The following is a 22,499-nucleotide window of genomic DNA, read 5'->3' as shown; positions in this document are numbered from 1 at the left end:
ACACTCCCGTTTTTCTTGAACAGAATTCCATCAGTTCATCCATCATTGTCTTAGATGTTGTCTTCTGCCCGTGACATTCAAGCATGTCTTTAGGACAGCTCTGTGATCTTGTTAAAGAAAAACCTGTCTGGCCCCCAGCCAAAGGATAAGCATTTACGTGAGAAGGAACGTATTTAGACGAAACAAGCAACACACATCAAAACTGGCAGACCAAAAAAAGGTGTTCTGCGATTGTCTGGTGAACAGTCTAGAGGGTCCCCGTCTGCTGCCCGAAGACAACTGGGAGAGGCATCTGATGCCATCGGCAGGCTAGCGACCTTAGTCAGCATAAATGGCAAGAGAAAATGGATGGAAAGATGGAAAAAAGGTTTTGTTCGTACAAGCCAGTACTGTACCTCTTTTTACCGATCCACAGAAGTGGCGCGATACTAGCAAAGTATGGATGTCATCGCTAAATAGTTATGCCAAAGTCCCATGAGCCTTGGCAATGTTTTATTTTTCATTACTGATCTTAAACCAACACAAACACACACCTTCACTGCATACACAAAGCAACACAAGGGCGGAGCATTTTTTACACGACAAAATGATTTTGTGTCATGTCTGCGATTCTGCCTTGATTATACTTTGTGTTTCATAATATCATGAGGGAATGCTCTGGGACTGAGCCATTTCAAGCATATTTTCATTAAGTATATAAATCCTGCGCTGAGTGAGTGAATGCTTGTTGTGACATGCAGCCCAGCCACTCACGTAAAACCCCAGACACACATACATCCACTTTCACTGCGCTTGGCTTGTGCAGCGTTACCAAGTCAAAGAACTTGATTTTGCAAAGATTGATGCTTATCAGCAAATCAAGTTGCATTTGCCATCCACCAGATCTGCATGCATGTGCATGTCACAGTGCAAGCATGTGTTTCTGTGTTAGTGATAGTGCCCCTCCTCCCACCCGTGCACACACACGCACACACAATCCCTCAAGCCACAAGTCCAAAAGCCAACCACTTCTAAAGGTTCACTTGCTACCATCCCAGGAGCCAGCCAGCAAGAGATTTATCTCAAGGATTAACCGGGTGTGCATCTGTGGCTCACGTGCGTTAGCCCTCACATGGGTGCGTGCGTGTGTGTTCAAGACATTTTAGTTTGGGCAGGTGAGATAGGTCACAGGCAGACATTCCATGATTTGACATCATTGCTAATCATTGCTCCACTCTCTCTTCATCTGTTGTTTGAAGACTCTTGCACGTCTTTCCAAGTAACAGACTAGCAATTAAATCCTCCAAGCCTTGATTCAGTGACATAGTGGAAATCAAAGTAAGATGTTTCCGGGGGGGCTTTTGGGGGGCCTTTAAACTGTCATATTAATCCCACCAGGGTGTCATTACCATTGCAACAAGCCTTTCATAAAACTCACCCCATCAATTGACGGTCTAACCTGTCTCAAAATGAATAATTTCTATTCTTTATCTTTCCCATTTTGGAAGAACATCTCAGAGCTGAGAATAGAGTGTACAGGCGTTTTTCTTCATTGGCCAAAATGACATTTATGAATCCCACCACAGACAAAATCGTCATCTGCCCCGTCTTTTAAATTGCAATGACATTAGCCGAATTGTTGTTCTGCAAATTGGTAGCTTGGGTGTACACTAAAAGGAACTACTGTATGATTATCAAAGCATTTTCTGAATCAGACACGAATGCAAACTGCAATTCTTCATACCTTCGTTTTCTTCTCTACACCTATGTACTCTACATTTAAATGAGAACATGTTTGAGCGGAGATTGCTGGATTGTTTCAAAGTAACTTAGCCCCCGTGACCTTTTTGATGAGCCCTCACTGACACTGACAAACAGTGAGCGTACGCACATACTTTACATGCATCTTCTGATAGTATGAATGAAATGAAACATGTTCGAGCCTTCCCGGCATTCCCTGCATTGCCCTCATATTAATCAATAGCAATCCCAGGAAAAAAAAGATTTTTATCACGCTATCTACCAATATTGTACCAACCTTCACAGGGAAGCATTTATCGGAGAACAGGATTTCAAAAAGATGGTTTCATCTTCAGTGGTGATTTTCAGGTGTGAATAAGAGAACTCATAGGGTCATTAGCAGTACCCTCTTGTGGGCTATAAACGATTAACTTTGGTGCTTCACCAGCAGCTCTTGTGCTGACTCAAAGAAAGCGCAGGAACAGCTATATATAAGTTTGACTTGATGATAGCTGGCAGCTCAGAATGGATCTGGGGGACAAATGCAGTATGGCATCAGGTCATCTTTATGCCACTTGACGGGTTCTTTCGAAATGAAACGTGTCAAGGCCACGGGGTTTTCACATTGCCAGTTCAGGAATAATATATATTTTGAAGAATATTTGACTAAAGGTGGTCAGGGTTTTTAATGTCAGATTGGGGAGGGATGATTTGTCGTAATGATTTGTAATTTTTCAAGAGGATTTAAAAGAGCGTGAAAATGTTGCTGTGTGACTGATTGTGGGATAAGTTGCTTCATATTTGACATGAGTCTTAATCTTCAAAGACGTGCAAAATGTTGGATTTTGCTTGCCGAGCTTACCCACTATGTATGTGTCAGTCTACCACAGGATTTCTGACTGTGATGCATTTGTGTCTATACTGACATCAGTGCTTCGAAAGCAGCGAGAAGTAGGGGGTGAGGGGGGGAGACACCCTGAACAGGTTGCCGGACAATGGCAGCGCACATAGAGACAAACAAGCATTCACACTCTCAACCACACCTAAGAACAATTTAGAGGCTCCATTGCATCTACCAATGCATGTTTTGGGAATGTGGGAAGAAGCCGGAGTGCCTGAAGAAAACCCACGCGGATGCGGGGAGAACATGCAGCCACACAAGCATAATCAAGTTTGATGCACAAACTATGTATTGGGTTATTATTGCTTTTTTTTATAAAGTTCAATATTAGAGGCTGTTTTTTTTGTTGTTTTTGGGGGCAGAGGGCCTGAATGCATAAATGTAATTTCTATTCATTTTAATAGACAAAGATTATTTGAGTTTTATTGGGTTCAAGCATCCATTCCAAACCCATATCTCAGTGCACTACAATGTATGGCTAATTTGTTGGGAAGTACCGGGTGTAAGTGATGATTACGGTGAAGGTGTTACAAAAGCAACTGCTTTATATCAGTTAACAGATTACCTCACTAATGTATGCAATTGTGTAAGGCAGATTTTCGTTGGATCCAAAGCCAGCAGAAATCTCCAGTTGATAACATAAATTATGCATGCTTCACGGTTCATAACTAAGGCTTTTTACTTGGCAAAGAACTTAAAGAGAACACAAAACTATGTTTACGTGACTCTCTTGCATCATGCAAATCAAAGGAGGACGTTCTTAAATTTTATAAACCCGTCCTGTTTTCCATGAGCATCAAACATCTCAATCTGAGCACACCTACTCGCACAATGAGATGGAAAGGTGCCTGCTTGACTTTCTCACATAAAGGCAAGCTGGCACCTCCATCTTTTCCCTAATGCTGCTGCGATTGCTGCTGCTCCCAGAAGCTTCAGCAAATCTGTGTCCGCTTACCTACCTTTCCTTGACTGTCTCATCTTATATTAAAAAATCACCCCCCCCCCCCAACAACAACAAAAAAGCCTTCTGTTTGATTTGCTCAAGATTCATCTGCATAGGGTTCTCTTTCTGACATTACCTGCTGTAACATATTAGACAATATTGCTGCAAAGCAATTAAACCATGTAAAACATGTGTCTATATACACAAGATCTATTGAGACAGGGTGAAAAATCATTCCAAAATGGAAACTGTTACAATCCAGCATAGAGGGTGAGAAGGTGGAAGGTGTCACCTTGCACTCAGTAATATAATGGTTTAGTTAATTTGAAAAACGAAAAAAAGGTGGACGGACGAAAATAAAGTAACAAATTAAAACTCAGAAATGAACTACGACAAAATGAACTTGAACTCGGGAGAACACAAAAACAAAACTAACTGAGACTAGCAATATCTTCGGCAGACAGACAGTATGCAAGTAAGACAGAGCGATAACAAGAGTACAACAATAACCCAACACCAATTGAAAGGAAACTGAAAACTAAATACACTCACAACTAACTAGACAACATGACACATTTGAACAGGAAACAAATGGCAGAGGGAGCTGATTGGTCAACACACGGGGCCAGTTTAACACAGACAGGTGGCCAGAATCACACTGCCGAGGAAAGGCTCGAAAGAAACAACAAATAAATTTAACACATGAACTAAAACCCCACACCTCAAAAACACAACAAAAACCCAGAAACAGTCCACAACAGAAAAGAAGAGAAATCCCCCCAAACTGACCTACAACAAACAATAAAAGAACATGACAAAAAAGGTAGAGAATCCATTCCTTGTCAATTTGTGGGTCCTTTTTGGACGAAGTAGCACTGGAAGTCCTTACCGCGAGAAGTCATTTCAAAGAGGACTCCTGGTACATATTTCCCGTTAAAAGCTTTCTTTTTCTCCAAAATTGTAGGCTCATCACCTGTCTCCTGATTCTGCCTTTTCCCCTTCTTTGTGAGTGACATTTTGGCAATCAAGTGACTGAAAAAACTCCAAAAGACTCCATCCTGTTTTCAAAATAAAAGGTTTTAAAAATAAAAAAAAAAGCTTTCAGACTTGGATAATGGATAAAACATTATTTCGGGTGTGGCCCATGCGGCCAAGTACCAGTTGATGCACGGACCGGTACGGGGCTGCGGACCGGCGTTTGGGGAGCGCTGGTGTAATATGTGTATACGGAAAAGTACAAATAACCAATTCCTAAAACATAATGTATCACATTTGCTTGGGTATATTTGAATGATGAATCCAAATGCACAATAACATGTACTGACAAGAGAAGTCACCCAAGGGTACTGACCAATGTGGGAAGAGTCGGTGGTTGGACTACCTTCACTTCTCAGATAAATAAATGTTTTTCTATTTTGATACTGTACCTCCAATTTAATATTATTCTACATATTCACGAGATGACTGCACATATTTTTCTCATTGTAAATGTTTATCCTTTTCCCATACATCTTCATTTTCTATTCCAAAAAGTCCCATTGACTTATATTGGACGAAATGACATTTACCTATAAACATTTGCATAAAGCAGTTTATTAAACTTGACATAAGATCATTCATTATATTGAATACTTTATAATAGTCTGTCATAATTCCTAATTTATTAGGGCTAGTGACGCCCCTGGTATACACTAGGTCATTTCAGTTCGTCAAGTGGGTTGCCTGCAGGGATTTTTAACATCAAACTGGTTTCAGTATTTGATGACACAATATCCACACAGAATCAACACAACGGGCCAGTCTGGGGACACGCTCCATAACGCCTAAATTTCAGAAAACGCCTCATTTTGCTTGATTCAAAACCTTCGTTCGTGAAATTATGATCTGGTAAGACTGGCTTAAAAATGCAGGTTCACATACTGCTTGGTTAATCGGTTTCCCCTGGTGGTCATGGGCTGATGGGTTGCAATGCGATCAAACAGGTTTGTGAAGCAGAATGAGCTGGGTGGCCAGGCAGACTGTGATATGATATTTGTCTTAATTTTGATTTTCTAATGGCCAAATCATTAAACAGACCATGTGAGTGTGTTCACGTCTGCATAAATGTTTTTAGTGGCCACGTTTTTAGTGCTCAACGTGCTTAAGTAGAGGTAATGATGCAGTCCTCACCACCTCAAGGCCGACAGATGCGCAGCAGAAGGCAATCTGTACTTGACAGCACTTTTTCTCAGTCTGACAAAGTAACTCTCTCTAATCCAAATTTTGTGGAGAGCTTTGGTCGACATCCACGCAGAAGCTGCATTACTTCCTCTGATCTCATTCAGCTGACTTTAAGCTTGATGAAAATGCAGGGGTGTCGAAAAAGACTCAAATTACATCTTGCGAGTGCAGAGGCAGGTAGATGAAAAACCTCCAAGGGCAAGCGAGGGAAAAGAAAAGCAAAGGCTCGAGTAAGAGAATATACTGTAGCTCCGAGCGATCCCCGAAAGGAGAGCAGCAAAAGCTTTAAGTCAGAGAGGGAATTTGAACACCAGCGCAATCCGACGGCGGATATTAAAAGGCTTAATCCGAGAGCTTGCTGAGGTTGAGTTTTGCTGTGTGAGCCCCATCACTATCATCCTTGACGGAGGTTAAAGAGGAGACAAGGCGGGAAGAGTACAGATGATGGGCACAGGGAGCCATGTATCACTATGTCAGCCTTGCATTTATTTTTAGGGAAATTAAACGCCGGCAGGATACGTTCCTAACTACACGAAACCTATAAAGGCTGGTAGACCTTTTTACAGTGTCACACATACCTCCGGGAGGCAATGGCTTCAATGGCACCACTGGTTTAGAAAAAAAAGCAAAAAAGCAGAGCGGTTGAGCAAACATTTTAAATGGTTGTAGTCATGGTTTTAAGCTTTCTCTTCTGCTAGACTTTGAATGTGTGACGCGTCAGTTGAGAAGAGGTACATGTTACATGCCACATAAGATTAATTGCTTGCACTGGCTGGGATTTACACTGTAACGGATACATTCATTCATAATTCGACATGGTGGAAATTGACACTTCATGATCATAATTGTTTAGGTATGGTTAACTAGTTGGTTTTTAACTTGCTCTGATTAATGTCAAAGCCATGCTCTTTTGGCTGTATTAGACTCACTTACAGCAGATTATGTTTTGGTGATATACTCCACAATCCAAGCTAAATTGTCATTAAATGTCTTCCACAGACTCAAAAACAGGTGTTTGATTTACAGTTTATCACCTTAAATTCTGCTTGTTCTGTGCTTTGTGTGATTGGCTAATTTTTGTTTCTAGGGTGCAGCTATAACATTTGCAAACAATGGGTGATTAGGTACAAAAGTGTGTTTGGCTGAAATTGAAAATTAATACAATGGAACTGTAGGGCAGCAGAGTAAATTATATGGGTGTCATAAATGTACAAAGATCACAAAATGTGGGTTTGAATAAAGAAGCGTATCCACGTTTAAGGTCACAGGCGAGCTGGAGTCTATCCCAGATGACTTTGGTATACATCCTGTACTTGTCACCAGCCAATCGCAGAGCACTTCTAGACAAACAAGCACCCACATTCACATTCACACCACCTTTTAAGCTAATGTTTGTTTGGAAAGTGGCAGGAAGCAAGAGAGCAGGAAAGACAAAAATCCAAACTAACACAAGATTCATACTTCAAATCTTCCACAGTCTTGCCTATCATGCACCCACTGACAAATAGTTGCTTATGGAATGATATTGAAGTTCATTCCGAACCAAACTCTGGGGGACACACGTGCAAACCAGCACAGTCAAGGTTTTTTCTTGGATCATATCCACATCACGGGTTAAAAAATTACAAAAATATAAATATGTCATTTCTGTGTACAGGAGGTATAAATCGTGCCGGGGCTGCGGTACCAGCATTCTTGCGGACCTCAACAGTAATCCAGCCTCACCTGGACATGAAGCCCTTCCTTCAGTTCCCCATGGAGACTCCTCCACCACCACCTCCTCCCCCAAATCCTCACACCATTAGCCTCTTCCACAACTTCAGTGCGGTAAGAAGCAAAAGAGAAATTGAGACCACTTTGAATGGACCCAAGCTATTGCTGCAGCGTGCTGTTTGGGAGGATTAAATCCACTGTCAGAATGTAATTGCATTGAAGATGATGCACTGGTGTCACTGTTATTTTCATTACTACAAAGGGACAGGAGCCAATCTATGATGTGACACACACACACACACACACACACACACTTAAATGCAAACATATGACACACCTTTACATACTTTTATACACAATACATATATACAAATGCATGTGTATAGATGTATGTACATGCATACACTACATCTGTACAATCCGTGTATAAGTAATGTTTTATGTGATTTTAATAGGAATACTTTTTATGTTACTTTTTCAGTTCCTCAAGTTTAGAAAAAAATATATCATTACTATTGCCAGTAATATTTTAGGTTTGCCTCAATGAAATAAGTCTTCTTGTATGGGTCGAAGATAACAAATGAAAGGTAGGGCCAGAGCGCTATACTTCAAATTGCACAGTTTGTTTGATTCTGTGTTTATTGTGACAGCGGTACTTTCCTTTTTTCCCCCTGGCCTAGAAAAGGTGTTCATAATTCAAAGCAGATCTTGGAGGCATTCAACACGTCATCAATTCAGCTAATGTTGCTCCTCCAAACTACATTTGAGAATGTCAACACATTTCTCATCAATATGTTAAACCACAAAAGCTATGTTTGAAGTGGGGAGCGATAAGCCTGATAAGCATTTCACCACACAGTCGCCCCTTGATTGTCCAAGGCAAATAGGTAAAAACGTTCTGTACTGTAGCTGTAGTGTTTGACTTATTAAATAAGTAGCTTCTGATTTCATACAATAACATTTCATGACAAATGGCAAACATTGTTATCTTAATTTGTTTTGAATGGTTGAAATGATTACAGGTTGTTCAAAGTGAGGTTAAGAACAGGCCAAATCTTTACTCAAGCTAGAAAAGATGGGAGTTGGATTAATTGTGAAAAGCATTTGAAATGGTTGGGATGTTTTATTATTATTATTATTATTATTATTATTATTATTATTATTATTATTATTATTATTATTATTATTATTATTATTATGGAAGTTGCTGTCGTTATTCTATAGTAGCTCCGTAAGATTTCTTACAGTTCAGTTAAAAGATGCATTTACCAAATAGAAATGCAGTTCATTCATTGTTTGGCCTGGGTTTGACTAATATGAAATTTAACCAGTGACTTCCGAAAATTATTGTATGGGTGACCCACCCCGCAACGGCCATAAAAGATCCGGTAAATAATTACTGTTTCATTCTTTTAGTTTCAGCTTCTTTCATAACACTTTTACCCCAGTATTGCTTGAGAAAAGCACAACAAGCTATTATGAGGTCAACATTTTTTTAAATTGGTGCCGACCTGTTGCCACTCTTTTCCTTCTCATTTAGTTTCAAAATACGCAATCCAGCAGCAATTGAATCAGAAAAATCTCTGAAAGGTGTTATATGACCCTTCAGCCAGGAGAGGGAACCATAGAAAAGAAAAGAAACAAGTTTGACTGCACTGACACATTCGTACTTATATTGTATAATGCAGTTAGATTCGTTTTTTTCTTGTCTCATTTTAGTGCTGTAATGGAACAATGACAGGCCATATCAGTCTAGTGTTTCACTAGCTTATCTATCCAGTCAGGGTCTGTCCAGTTTCCACTAAGGGATAGTGTGAATGTTAATGGGAATTGTTGTTTTTGTTCCTTGTGATTGACTGAAGACCAGTTCAGAGTGTAGTTGGGCTTCAGCTCCAAATCAAGTGGGATAGATGGAGACTGTCTGTGACCCCGAACAACACATAGAGGAGGGCTGGAAGTAGATGAGACCGAAACTGATTGCAGCTGAGATTCCTGCTCGAATTTGAAGGCAGGGTCTCCCTAAAGTGCTATACATCATCCCGGAATGCATGCAATGCATGCTACGACTGTTTAGAAACTACAATTAAAAAAACAACAACTTTGAAATAGTCTGACGTTTTTACATAGAGGACTTTATTGCTTGCAGATGCCTCTGCCTTCTTTATGTATTTGATAGCTGCTTGTTGATGTTTACATCGATGCGGAAGCATCATTTAACACACTTTTGTTTTTGTTTTTTGCTTTTTCCTTCAGCGCTTTTGGATAACGTGCAAAATCTGAATAGTGTTTGAGAGTCCTCAACGTCTGCTGGTGTCTTTCTGCCGATTGAGCACTTTACTGTTATATAACATGAAGATTAAGAAATATCCTTATACATTAAGCTGGCAAAATGTCTCTATTCATCTCTCTTGGTATTTGAGCCCACTGTGTTTGTACATCTTAATTAGCCCTACATTAACATTGAGGGTTATTACCTCTATAACAGAGGAAAGGCCTCTCCTACATCACCTCTCTCTATATACAGCTTTAATGGTCCTGTAATATGATTTGTACTCTACATTCCTGTCACTGCCAATGGGGTCTTGGATAGAGATGGAGCTGGTTTACTGTATACTATGTGTTGGTCCCAATATAGACCACATGCACATGCTTCTTCAAAGATAGCCGAAAGGTCAGGAAATGGCAATCGTAAGTCTCATCAGGCGAATTTCAAAATGATCAGCTTGTTAGAATAATTGGTTTGGTCATAGATTTATTTATAACACCCTCAAAAATGTGAAGATGTATTCATGTCTTTATTATATTCATATTGATCTACCGGTATGTCCTCCTGTGAATCATATTATTGAACTTATCACACTGCATAATAATCACTGTACCATTTTCACTGGTTGATGGTATTTGAAGGAACATATGATGAAAACAAATCTAAATAAAAATCCCTTAAGTACTCATAAGTCGTAAAGTTCTATAGTCGGGGTAAAAATATTGTAATCTTCGGAGTCAGTTTGTCATTTCCACAGAAAAAAAGTAATGCAACACAAATACTGTATCTTGGAGCAGCAGGTTCCATTTCTCCCTAGATGAATGTCAAATATTACACAAACCAAATCAATCAACATTTGATCAAAAAAAGCAAACAAACACATTTTTGGGTGATAAGTGAATCATTAGGACTCAGCAATATAGACACAGAGATGAAGCTATTACCAATTACCAATACACTAGCGATGTGTGTGTTTTTTTGTTTTTTTTTTAAGACATAGACAACTATGGTTCCAGCTTGCATTATCATCACACATTCTTGTAATTTTCATTGTCTTTTTATTATTTTATTGTTTTCATTTTTTTGATTGATTGATTTTTTTGGCATCTGGCAAAAATGCATTTCAGGCCTGAAGCAGAACAATGTCTCAAAGGACTTAACAGGCCCACTGTTACCAAATACATCGAAATCGCCACCTAGCCTCTCTCCAAGGAAGAAAGGAGGCCGGGCCAAGGGAGGAGGCCAAACGCTATATGTCATGTGTTGAGGAGGGGCAAGAGGCTTGTAGCCTGCTAGTAAAGATGAAAATATTTCTACTGCTGTAGCTGCTCTCATTTTCACAAAGAGCGAGCATTCTTCGGAAACTGGAAGCCCGATAGAAAATGCCTTTGTCCGGGCTGACCACTTGGAGTTAGCAACTCTTACGCACAATGACGAATGAGTACCATCTTATACAGAGAAAAGATCTCTACTGGGTGGCGAAAATTCACAGTGCACGAAACACAGTTCCGTATATGATACTTGGTACACATGTGCCACCTGGTTCTGTACATATATAAGTATGCGCTGACTTGGCAAACAAGCGTAAAGCATGTCATTAGTTTTGCTTGTCCGACCGAGATGGTGGGAAAAGCTGAACATTGGCAAGCAGGGGGGTAAGTGGAACACTCTCATAATCCTTCAAGCACATCCAGAGAGAGCAAATATGCATGAGAAGGAGGGGAGAGCGAAGGAGAAGGGGAGGAGACACTGCAGTGCAGCTTGAGGGTCTCACCATGGCAAGCATTAGGGCATGGTGAAGGAAAGTTGAGCGCAAGAGGAGGACGCAAGACAGAAGGTGTGGAAACACTTGCGGAGTTTGGCGAGAGCATCCCAACATCTCGAAAAAGGACAACCCAAGGCGCCATTGACGACAATGTACCAAGAGGCAAAAGTTCTATAAGTTTGTCTCTATTCATCTTTGACAAGTGAGCGGGAAGGTAGATAAGGGAGGAAAGTGCATTACGCACTTTTAGCCTCACACACTCTGAGATCCAAACACACACCTGTGACAGCAGTACACACACACATGCAAAGGAAAATGCAGCTCCAAGCTTCCACAGACATTGAAGAGAAAAAGGTGAGTACGCAGTTCCTTGGCAATGTTTTTTTGTCTTCTTCCTCTTTCACCCCGCTGTGTCTTAATCTGGCCTCCAGTCAAGCACAACGTGTGCTTCAAAGACTGTGTTACATCCACTTCAGTGCAGATTACACTCCGGGTGCAAGAGTGGTGCCCCTTGGAGCATTCCCCGCTGCTCAAGTTCGACATGATGAAAACAATTTGCTGTCGAGAATTGATCAAACACAGCAAGGACCTGAAGTGAAAAGAAATGTTTGAGAATATAGACACGACGGGAAATGAGACAGCGATATATGATATATGACAAAAGGGCATGAGAAAGGCTTGCCGGGATAGTGAAAGAAAACAGTGTACTTCATTCCTTTTGAGAGATAAGAAAAAATGCTTTGATGGCCTGTTAGGAACTTTGCATGCAGCCCGGTCACACACTTCTGGATGGCATTTCATTCCTTCAACACGCTTGTGACCCTTGCTCAAGCGTGAACGCGACACCTGAATGGATCCTACTTGTTGGCATCAGGTCAGCACTGTTGGCAGGCTGCTCCATTCTTTCTACTCCTAAAATGTGGTGGTCATCTCTGATGAACGCCACTGTGTAAGGGCAAGTGTTGCCATTTGAGAGGATGAAGTTCCATCCATGAGTGAGGAGGTATGAGATTTCCTTCAATGATGACAAGCAGAGTTTTTCCAGTGACAAATGCTGCCCCACGACAATCAGGCACCATTTAATCAACAAGAGAATCAATAATAGAGGCCAAAAAAGCTGTCAAGTAATGGCAGTGACGAGTTGACATGTTTTGGGTACACTGTAATCAAGGTAGCATTTAAAAGGAAAATACTGTACATTCAAATATCTATTGGCAATGTTACACGAGAAATACTCTACCTAATACAAATATACAAATTCATGTTTTATGATTATAACTCCGGTCACAGGCAAGAAAGGTTTCTTTTCTAAAGCACATTTCATATGGTCAACCAAAGTGCTATACAGTAAAATAACTTTGCAAATAAAACAGAAAACAAGCAAACGCGCAGAAACACAGTGAAGTACAACGATGATGTCAATATTCAAAGCATTTTAAACGAAGGCAAGAAAAAGTGGGTCTTTAAGAGACATTTCAATCTAAATTCAAATCTGACAGAGAGGCAAACTATCCCAAAGCCAGAACGTATATAAAAGCAGGGAGTGTGAGTTCATTCCCTTTCAGTGATGGTGAAAATGTGAGTGTGCATTATTGTCTGTTTCTATAGGTGCTCTGTGATTGGTTGTTATTGCAGACCAATCCAAGGTGCTTACTTTTTATTGCTTGAGGTCAACCCGGACTTACTCGAGCTTCCTCTGATCCTGGACAAGATAAATATTTTATTTTGTAGGTACAGTGGGCCCCCGCTTTACGAGATTAATTCGTTCTACGTTTGGGATCATACCGCAAATTCCCTGTATGGCGGGCAGCACAAGCCTATGTGAATTAGCTAATGCGTGTAAAACCCCAGGTAAAAACATCAAAATTGTATATACAGTTAAAAACGTTGGTAACAAAATAGTATAGTAAGTGCTACTTATGTATAATATGCACATATAAAATTAAATAACATCATAAATAAAAATATATATAAAGGATTTATTTACCTTTGAGTGACGAGCTTGTTATGGCCCACAGGCTAGTGAGGGTAGCCTAATCCAAGGCTAGGCTACTTTAGCCTTCTTCGTATTTCTTGGTTATCTCCAGCTTCGTTTCCGTACTAATCATCATCTTACTTCGCTCTTTAACATCACTTGCAATCTTGGGACCCATGGCTAGCTAACCAATTCAAGTTTGAATTAAGCACTAAAATGCACAATAAATACGATATTGTAAGCACTCCGACCAGATGTAGCATGCCACCATCTTTGTGACCCCATTACCAAGTGCAGACCAGCATCTTACCGACCCCGCGACGCGGAACAATAGCAGACCAGTATCTTAGGGAGTCGTGACGCTGTCCGATAGCAGTCCAGCATTCTAGTGACGTAATTAGTGACGCATGAGCGCGGTACCTCTAGTAGACCTGACCGCCATATTTGAGAAGAGACGGTGTTGTTTTATGAAGGCAGGGGCGACGTAAACCGGGGGTAGTTATGTTTACTTGACAAGTGTAACAGAAAACAGCATCAGAAAAAATAAATGCTGTACTCCGGTAAAATACGAACCCTTGAAAAATTGCTTCATTGGGGTAAGGAAGTATTTCTACTTTGTGACTTGGCACCACAGGAGATAGGAAGGTAGCACAACAGAGGTTAGAAAGGGATCAATTACAAAGAATCAAGTTAGTAATCAAGTTATAAGTTGCTGAGAAATAATTGAACAGTAATCGTGATCCATGCATAAATGAATGGAGTTCTTTACCAGTGGTGGGCAATTCCGGCCCTCGAGGGCCGGTGTCCTGCATGTTTTCCAGTTTTCTCTCCCTAACACATCTGATTTAAACCATTAGCTCATCAACAAGCTCAGCTGAAACTTGAAAATAATCCTAATCATTTGAATCTGCTGTGTTTGAGAGAGAAAACAAAAAAAACATGCAGGACACTGGCCCCCGAGGCCTGGAATTGCCCAGCCCTGTTCCATACCAACAGGGTTATGGCAGATGCAAAAATAAAAGATAGCGTTTGCCTATTGAGATGCGATGCTCAACTTACAATTTTTTTTTTAAGACAGATGTTTTGCTGTCTTGGGTTCTCTCTGGGCACTCCAGCTTCCTCCCACACTCCAAAAACATGCATGACAGGTGACGTAGACAGAAAGAATTGTCCTCGGGTGTGATTGAGTGCGTGAATGGTTGTTTGTCTCAGTGTGCCCTGCGATTGGCTAGCAAGCAGTTCAGGATGTTCCCCGTCTACTGCCCGAAGCCAGCTGAGATAGGCGCCAGCATGCCTGCGACCCCTGTGGGAATAAGAGTCTCTAAAAAATGGATGGATGAATGTTTTGCTTTCGCTTGCAAAACGTTGACTTAGTGGAAGATATTACTGGCATGTCAGTTTCTTTCAATAGGGAAATATATGAGCCACAGGTATCACAATAAAATTAAATTGGATCTCTGTGCACGAGTGTAATTGGAATTCTTGTCAACATCAAAGCTTTTGGATTTTCAGACTGTCAAGGACCAGCTGACATTATCACAGAGTGTTTACTTGCCCGAGCTTAGAGGGAGTTTGGGTTGGTTTCTGTTTGAGCCTCCCTCCCACAAAGGCCTCTTGGCAGCTGCACTGTGTTTTTAACAGCTGAATCGACTGGCTGGATCGTAGCTGACCTCCACCCAGGGAACTGGACTCAAGCCCATAATTCATGTGCACAGTTACCTCAGCTCTTGTTAAACGCTCTCCAGAGGGGCAACGGCCGGTCACAGCGCAAGCTCCCTCGTTCAGCGTGTAACGCACACCTGCACCATGCTGCTTGGAATACCGCATGTAACATCTGAAGGCAGCTTGGAGGCTTGCTGGAAACTGTGGTGTCCAATGCAAAACATTGGGCTAATCACATTTCAAATCATGAAGGCTGCAATTTTTTTTGTTTTTGGGAGGGGGGGGGGGTGTCTGTGGTATACAATGTACATCTATTGTAGCTTGCTGTGGTTGTTCCTTTTCTATTTTATGTGGTGCTCATGTTCACTATATATATATATATATATATATATATATATATATATATATATATATATATATATATATATATATATATATATATATATATATATATAAATATTAGCCCAGTTGTTCTCCACCACCTTTTGAGGTGTGGGCCGTTCAGTTATGCTACTCCACTCCATGTATGCCTTTCCCGCCAGCATCTTACACCCTGCTGTGATAAGTTGTAAGGTCTTTGGGGCTTCTTTGCACAGCCTGCACCTGTGAGCCTACCTGGTGGTAGACCACGGCCTCTATTGATATTGTGTTTAGGGCCTGTTCTTGTGCTGCCATGATTAGTTCCGCCATGGTGTCTTTCAGCCCAGCCTTAACCAGCCACTGGTATGGTTTCTCGACGTCAGCTACTCCCGTAATTCGATAACGGTACATGCCATGGAGAACTGTTCCTTCCATAACAGTCCTTCCGGCTCCTACTCCTTACTGGGCTTATGCTGTCTGAGGCATTCACCAAGCAGTTTGCCCGCGGGGGCCGTCATCTTGATATATTCTTGGAGGCCTCCCGCATAGTGTCTTGGACCCTCAGTAGTCCATGGCCCCCCTCTTTCTGCTTTGGGTACAGCTTAAGGGTGCTGGATTTAGGGTGGAGCCCACCATGTATTGTAAAGAGCTTCCTTGTCTTGATATTAGTGACTTGCATCTCCTCCAAAGGCCAAGGAAGTAGGGCAGCAGGACATTCACTTTTCCTTGTTTTTTTTTTCAACATTAAAACATTGACCCAACACGGGGAACTGGAGTTAGAATCCTGGTCAAGGAGAATGGAAATATTCGGTTTGGTCCTTAGGCAAGCCCCTTTGTGCAATATAAATTCCTGCTCACCATTATTGGCATTCTCTTCATTTTTTTTTCACAATCTCTGCAAAGGCATCAGAATAAAATTAAATGTACCACATTTATATGATCAGGTTCTTTTAATTGGATGCTCAAGTAGTTTTTAAAAAAACATGTTTTTCAACTTATACTTTGTCATTTCAACGAAACAGGAAACACAGCATTTGCAGCAAAAATGGCACCCTTCTTTATTATTTGGTTGCGTAACCTTTGGCAGAAATGACAATTTCCAAACATTTCTCGTAGCTATCTATAAGTTTCTTGCTCTTCTCAGATGTTTTTTTCCCACTCTTTCTTGGCAAAAATTTGAAGCCCTTTACTATTTGCAGGTTTCCTTTCCCCTTGGTGAACCACCTCATACAAAAGATTTTAAAAATGATTGAGATCAAGACCCATTTCTGAGCATTGTAAAACAATCCATTATTTTCATTCTCAACCGTTCTTGCATGTTTTTGAATGTGTGCTTTAGGTCTTTGTCATTGTCTGGACCCCATGACCTTCCACTCAAACCAGCTTTTCTCACACTGGGTAGGATATGTCGCACTAGAATATCTTGAAAATTCTCTGATTTCATGGTTCCTGTGATATGATCAAGGCCTCCAGTACCAAATGTAGCAAAGCAGCCCCAAAGCTTGATGGATCCTCGACCATCCCAAGGGTGCACCTTTTCTTATAGGCTAGCACCGTCTATAAACAAACTGTTGGTGTGCAGTCCCATAAAGCAACATTCTTGTTTTATCCATCCACAGTACATTCTCCCAAAAGGATTGTGGTTTGTCCAGGTACTACTTGGCAAAGGATAGTTGTTTCCTTTTATGTCTTTGGCACAGCAAAGGTGTCTTCCTTAGCCTTCACCCATTAAGCACTGTTTGGTTTAGAGTGCGGTGAATGGTACTTGCTGAAGCCATAACCCCTGACCATTCTAGGTTTGCCTTCAGTCTTTGGATATTAGATGTGATGTTTTTTCCACTATTTACCCTTATAACCCTCCGAGACTTCTGGCATCAACTTTCTCTTTCACACATGTCCAGGAAGGTTCTCGACAGTTCCATGCTGGCAGAACGTTTTGATACCGTTACGTATTGTTCGTACGAGAATAGCAAGAACTTGGAGATGGCCTTCCAACTGTTATACTGTAGGTCTTGTGTTATCACACTTCCGATGTCCTCAGACTGTTCCTTTGTATTCACCATTTTAACAAAGGAACAAGGGATAACAGGTGGCTGTTTAAAACATTGAAAGGAGATTCATGGTACCAGGGCACAGAGAGTTTATCAGAGGTGTTTCTCATTTGTGATTCACCAAATATAAGTCAAAATGTGATTTACAGGAAACAGTGCCAATACCAGTGGTACAGGATGCTATAATATGTTCAATGTTTTCTTCCATTTCTTATTATTTGTTAAAAATGGCTGTTTAGCATTTGCCCTTTTGTGCCAAAAAGAAGCTCTCTATAGAATTAATATGTTGAACTTGATTCAATTTTTTTCAGTAGATATTTCACATTATGTACATTGACTTTGATCACAGTTCAGGTTTCTCTCATCTACCTTACTGCTTATCCAGATGATTTATTTCTATGACTTTCTGACTCCCAGATAAGCATCTACAGTAAGGTATCATTTTCTGTTTACTCTGTTTCACTGGAACTTAAGACATGCAGAGGTTCACGTTGTTTATATGAGCAGTCATAAAGGAAATTCTCTTCTTGAGGATGACTTTATAATCGATGCTGTGACAGTGGGTGTGAGATGACTTAAGGGAAAGCTTGACACATGGCCAAACTCAATACAAAGTTTGGCCAAATTGAGTAATTTCTTGTCTGTGAACCTTCCCAAAGCAGTACACTTGCATCACATTTGGAAGGCGCTTTGGAACATTCTGTCAATGTCTTACGATTTTTAAAACGCATAACAAAAAATTCTTTTTTTTTCTTTTCAGGCCTTGACTTGGCTTTTCCTCCCCCCATATAGACAAACAATGCCACATCCAAATTCATTCACCTCAGATTGTGGCTTGTAAAGTATGGGAATGGATTCAAGTACCTAACCTGAGTCAATTGTGTATGATGAGTTGACCAGCAAAGTTTGAATGATAGAGCAGCTGCAGAAAAGTCACATGGCAATAATCTAATCTAATCTAATCTAATCACAGCCACAAAGTTAGTTTGATTGCAGCGACTGCTTTAGGTTGTTGCCAATTGAACGACTTTCTTTATACCAGGCATGCTCATTTTCTACCAACACTGTGTGGATTTCATTTATTTATTAATACAGTACACAAAAAAGCAACTCTTCGAGTTATGAGTGTGGTAGTGAAAGACACGGTAATTATCTTCATTGAGCACTTCCAGAATTTGAATATGCATTTATTTTAAGGTGAGACAGGAGCATTTTGGCCTCTGCATTCTCGGAAAAAGTAACAAAAAACCTTCCCCTGTAAAAAGGAAAAGTCACAATTTTTTTTAAATTCTCTTTTCTCTCTTCCCATTTTCCATGCTTCCCACCTTGTTCCATGGCAGTTGGACCCAGTCCAGAAGGCGGTGATCAACCACACGTTTGGTGTTCCACTGGTCAAGACCAAGCGGCCAGTCATTTCCTGTAACGTCTGTCAGATTCGCTTCAACTCAGAGGTACTGTACACTATCCTTATAGTCAGAAAATTGGAAGGCTTCTCCTCTGTTTTCTCACCGGTGAGCGGATATTGACAGACACTGTGGTACAGTTCCCTCCCTTGTTTTGGCAGTTTTGACCCCAATGGAATTTAATTTGTTTCAAAGTATTGTAGCATCAAACTAAGCAATAAAGAATGTGTAAGAAAGCTGCAAGATCTGTCTGAGCGCAAATATTTATACACTGTACATATATATATATATATATATATATATATATATATATATATATATATATATATATATATATATATATATATATATATATATATATATATATATGGGCTGTGTACACGGTGGTACATAATTTTTGGTCGGACACACAGACCACACAAAGGACTGTGCCGGTGCTAAATATACTTGCTAAGTCTGCAATTATGGCTTTCATGCGATTGAGCGGCTACAAGGTTATAATCTTGAAACCTGCTCTCCTTAGTTCTTCATACCGAACAGATATTTTTCTGTGAATATTTATGTGATTAAGCACTTGAGTCACATTAGTCAGGATTCAGGGTACACTGAAACATATACAGTGTGGACAAAAATGTGAAGTAGAATTTTACACCCACAGGAAGTGAAGGTGGAAGAAAATATACAAGACTAAGAATGTTGAAATATTATTGGTTGGAACTTTTCAAGAGCTGCTCAAGCAAAAAAAAAAAAATGTGCATATGAAGTTGTCTTCCAAAACATTTAGTACGTTCGCATTTTGTTTTGCAAATGTTTGATTGTCAAGTAACCAGTTTTTGTCTATCCACCATGTTGGAGCTGTTGGAGTTGTAGACTGACTTGTGTTAGTTCGTTCAGGAGCAACAATAGACCGATATCCACAGTAAAATACTGTTTTACCTTAATCGTTACTACTACTAATATGAATCTTTTGTAAGTAGAGAAACAATTTACTTTTAAATGGCCTAATTTGTCCCCAAAAAATGCTCCCAAACCCTTTAAATTATTTCACATTGATTGTAGCAGTTGATAATATGAATGTAGTTCTTTTTTTTGTATTGGTGGTGCATGCAGCGAACTTTGTTTTGGTCACTTTATCTGTAAGCTTTTATTTTACATTTTCATTGATCTAGGCATTATAAGTGTTTATTTGGAATTTTCATTTCCTGAATTTTCCCTGGTAGCAAGAGAAAATATTTTTCTGAAGGTGTTTTGCACCCTGAACTTTTCATAACGAAAGACATTTTGCTCTTTATGTTTTAAAGATGGCTAATATAAAATATGAACACTGAAAAGAGAGATGCTGTATTTACTGTATATTAAGTGTGAAGCATGACTTTTCTATTGTACTATGTGGTATAATTTTGAAGAAGTGTTAAGGACAAACACAGATGTATGGACATGCAGTTGCTTGACGAAAGCTTTGCAACAATACAGCAAAAGGTCTATTTACTGTATAAAAAAACATTTCAGATGCACGTTTAACTGACAATTCATTTGTTATAATGTAAGTATTTGTATAATGTTACTATTTGTCAAGTCTAATCAGCTAAATTGATGTGATTGATAACTTATGCACAGTATCGTTCTTATTTAGTTTTCATTTTGCTAATTGTGAGCCGGTTGCACTTGTGTTTCAGTCGCAACTCATGTTCAGACTCATATGACTTATTTATTTTGTGAAGTAGACATGAAGGAAATTGCGGATTGATTTAGACAGAAGGTGCTCGTTTGTCCGCTCAATAAGGTTTAACTTTCCCCCATAAACTACAAGTAATAGCTTGCTAAAGATAATCTGTGGAGATAGTTGTAACTTTATGTTTGGAATTGTTCGTTTTGGAAGTTAACTTTGCTGAAAAGACTTGACCTCATTACATTATGGATTATTGCGCGGCCATCGAGGTATGTTTTCTGCTGCTAGTAATATGTTTGCACTCAATCATAGTTTTCCTTTGAATTTAATGGTAAACATTGCATCATGTAGTTGTGTATTGTCTATTTACTGTGAGTTCTCGTGTATGTCTTATAGTTTGATGGGGACAACTGAATAAACGTCAGATGTGTATGAACATTTGTGGCATGTGGTCGATAAACTGGAGGGAGTGACACAATGTACACAAAGATTTTTGTATATTTATATTTATTTGTGGGTCATCTAGGCTTTAAAGTACTTAGAAAATAAACGTTCCCTTCTATGACTTTCTGCTACACATTCATTAATAATAGGTCATCAACTACCATAGGCTTGATTAGTTCATCTTACAGAACAATGGTATTGATTACTTATTACATGGTCTATAAATAAATAGATTTGCTCTTAATAAATGAATACATTTACTCTAATCACAGTAACGGGATTGTGGGTATCGGGGTTACATTTCTGTGCTAATAGTAGTTTTCTCTAAGAAGTAGACAATATCTGTTTAGATAGCAGTTACTGCTGACCAAGAGGACAAACTCATATACATAAGAAAAAAAAAAATCATATTCTGTTTATACACTATGCATGACAGGGTTGCATGAGGAAGAGTGAGACATTCAAGTGAAGCGTACGACAGGTATTTTACAGTATAATAATACTGGTAATAATAATAATAATGAAACGTAAAAGAGATGCCACACCTTTGCTTGACCCATTTTATTGGAAAACCGTTTGATGATGTCAAGTTCAGCATATCATGTGATTCACGGCTTTCTTGTTCTTCTACCATGCTAAGATGGTAAGCGGATTTTGTGAGCATTTGGGTTAAAGAATGTCTTGGCCAAGTATTTGCCATTGGCATTTATCTTGTGATAGGAGCTTGTCTGAGATGGTCGAGGAAATGTCTTCGCAACCAGAAAGCTGTGCATGTAAGCCCCTGATGCCCTGCAGCCCTCCTTCTACAGGGAAATTGAAAGCCCAGTTATCAATTGATACATCCCTATGACGTTGTGAATATCTGGTACTAATATTGTTTATTTCAGAACAAATCATACCAACAATTAACTCAACATACCGAATAAGCACTTAGTACATAGATTGCAGCCCATCGTTTAAATGTATACAATACCTAGACACACACGCACGCACACACTCCCACATGCACCCGCACTATGTCCATCAAAGCTGGCAGGCTCAGACACTCACTGCAGAGGAGCAGCAGCGCCTCTGCTGTCACCCTCATGAGAACTGAGAACATATTGCAGAATGTTAGCTCAAACAAAGCTGCGTCGTCTACTTAGCTGAGCTCACCATATTGTTCACATTTTCCACCGCTCTTCTACAAGACATTAAATCAGATGTTGCTTTAGCTGTCAATTATTAATTGATTGTCTGCATGAAATCATAAAAGCAACAGAGATGCTTGGAGGATATAATCTTACGATACTCTTCATGTTTTTAAAGGGCTACATTTTGTCCCATGGTATGGTGTTTTTCATACACATTTCTCATATTTGGTCTTTCGCCGATGTTTGATCCTTTCTCACCTTCAGCATCTTGCCCT

The 22,499-nt window shown here is 39.9% G+C and overlaps 1 protein-coding gene across 4 annotated transcripts in view; it reads left to right on the top strand.

The window, feature by feature from the left end:
- znf385a (zinc finger protein 385A) overlaps positions 1-22,499 on the top strand; it is an 89,616-nt gene that overhangs the window by 41,899 nt on the left and 25,218 nt on the right. For 3 of the 4 annotated variants that reach the window (XM_088408291.1, XM_088408290.1, XM_088408289.1), the window contains 2 exons: positions 7,441-7,610; positions 18,916-19,026. In XM_088408291.1, the coding sequence (XP_088264417.1) occupies positions 7,515-7,610; positions 18,916-19,026 (207 nt within the window). In that variant the 5' untranslated portion in view covers positions 7,441-7,514. Of the gene's footprint in view, positions 1-7,440; positions 7,611-11,568; positions 11,882-18,915; positions 19,027-22,499 lie in introns of those variants that run through there. The other variant, XM_088408292.1, reaches the window with a different exon arrangement.

Source organism: Hippichthys cyanospilos, chromosome 2 (genome assembly GCF_059441005.1).
Source record: "Hippichthys cyanospilos isolate Australia breed blue-spotted pipefish chromosome 2, RoL_Hcya_1.0, whole genome shotgun sequence".
NCBI classification, from domain to species: Eukaryota; Metazoa; Chordata; class Actinopteri; order Syngnathiformes; family Syngnathidae; genus Hippichthys; species Hippichthys cyanospilos.
The sequence above is the reverse complement of the archived record's forward strand: the minus strand, read 5'-3'. Positions and strand labels throughout refer to the sequence as shown.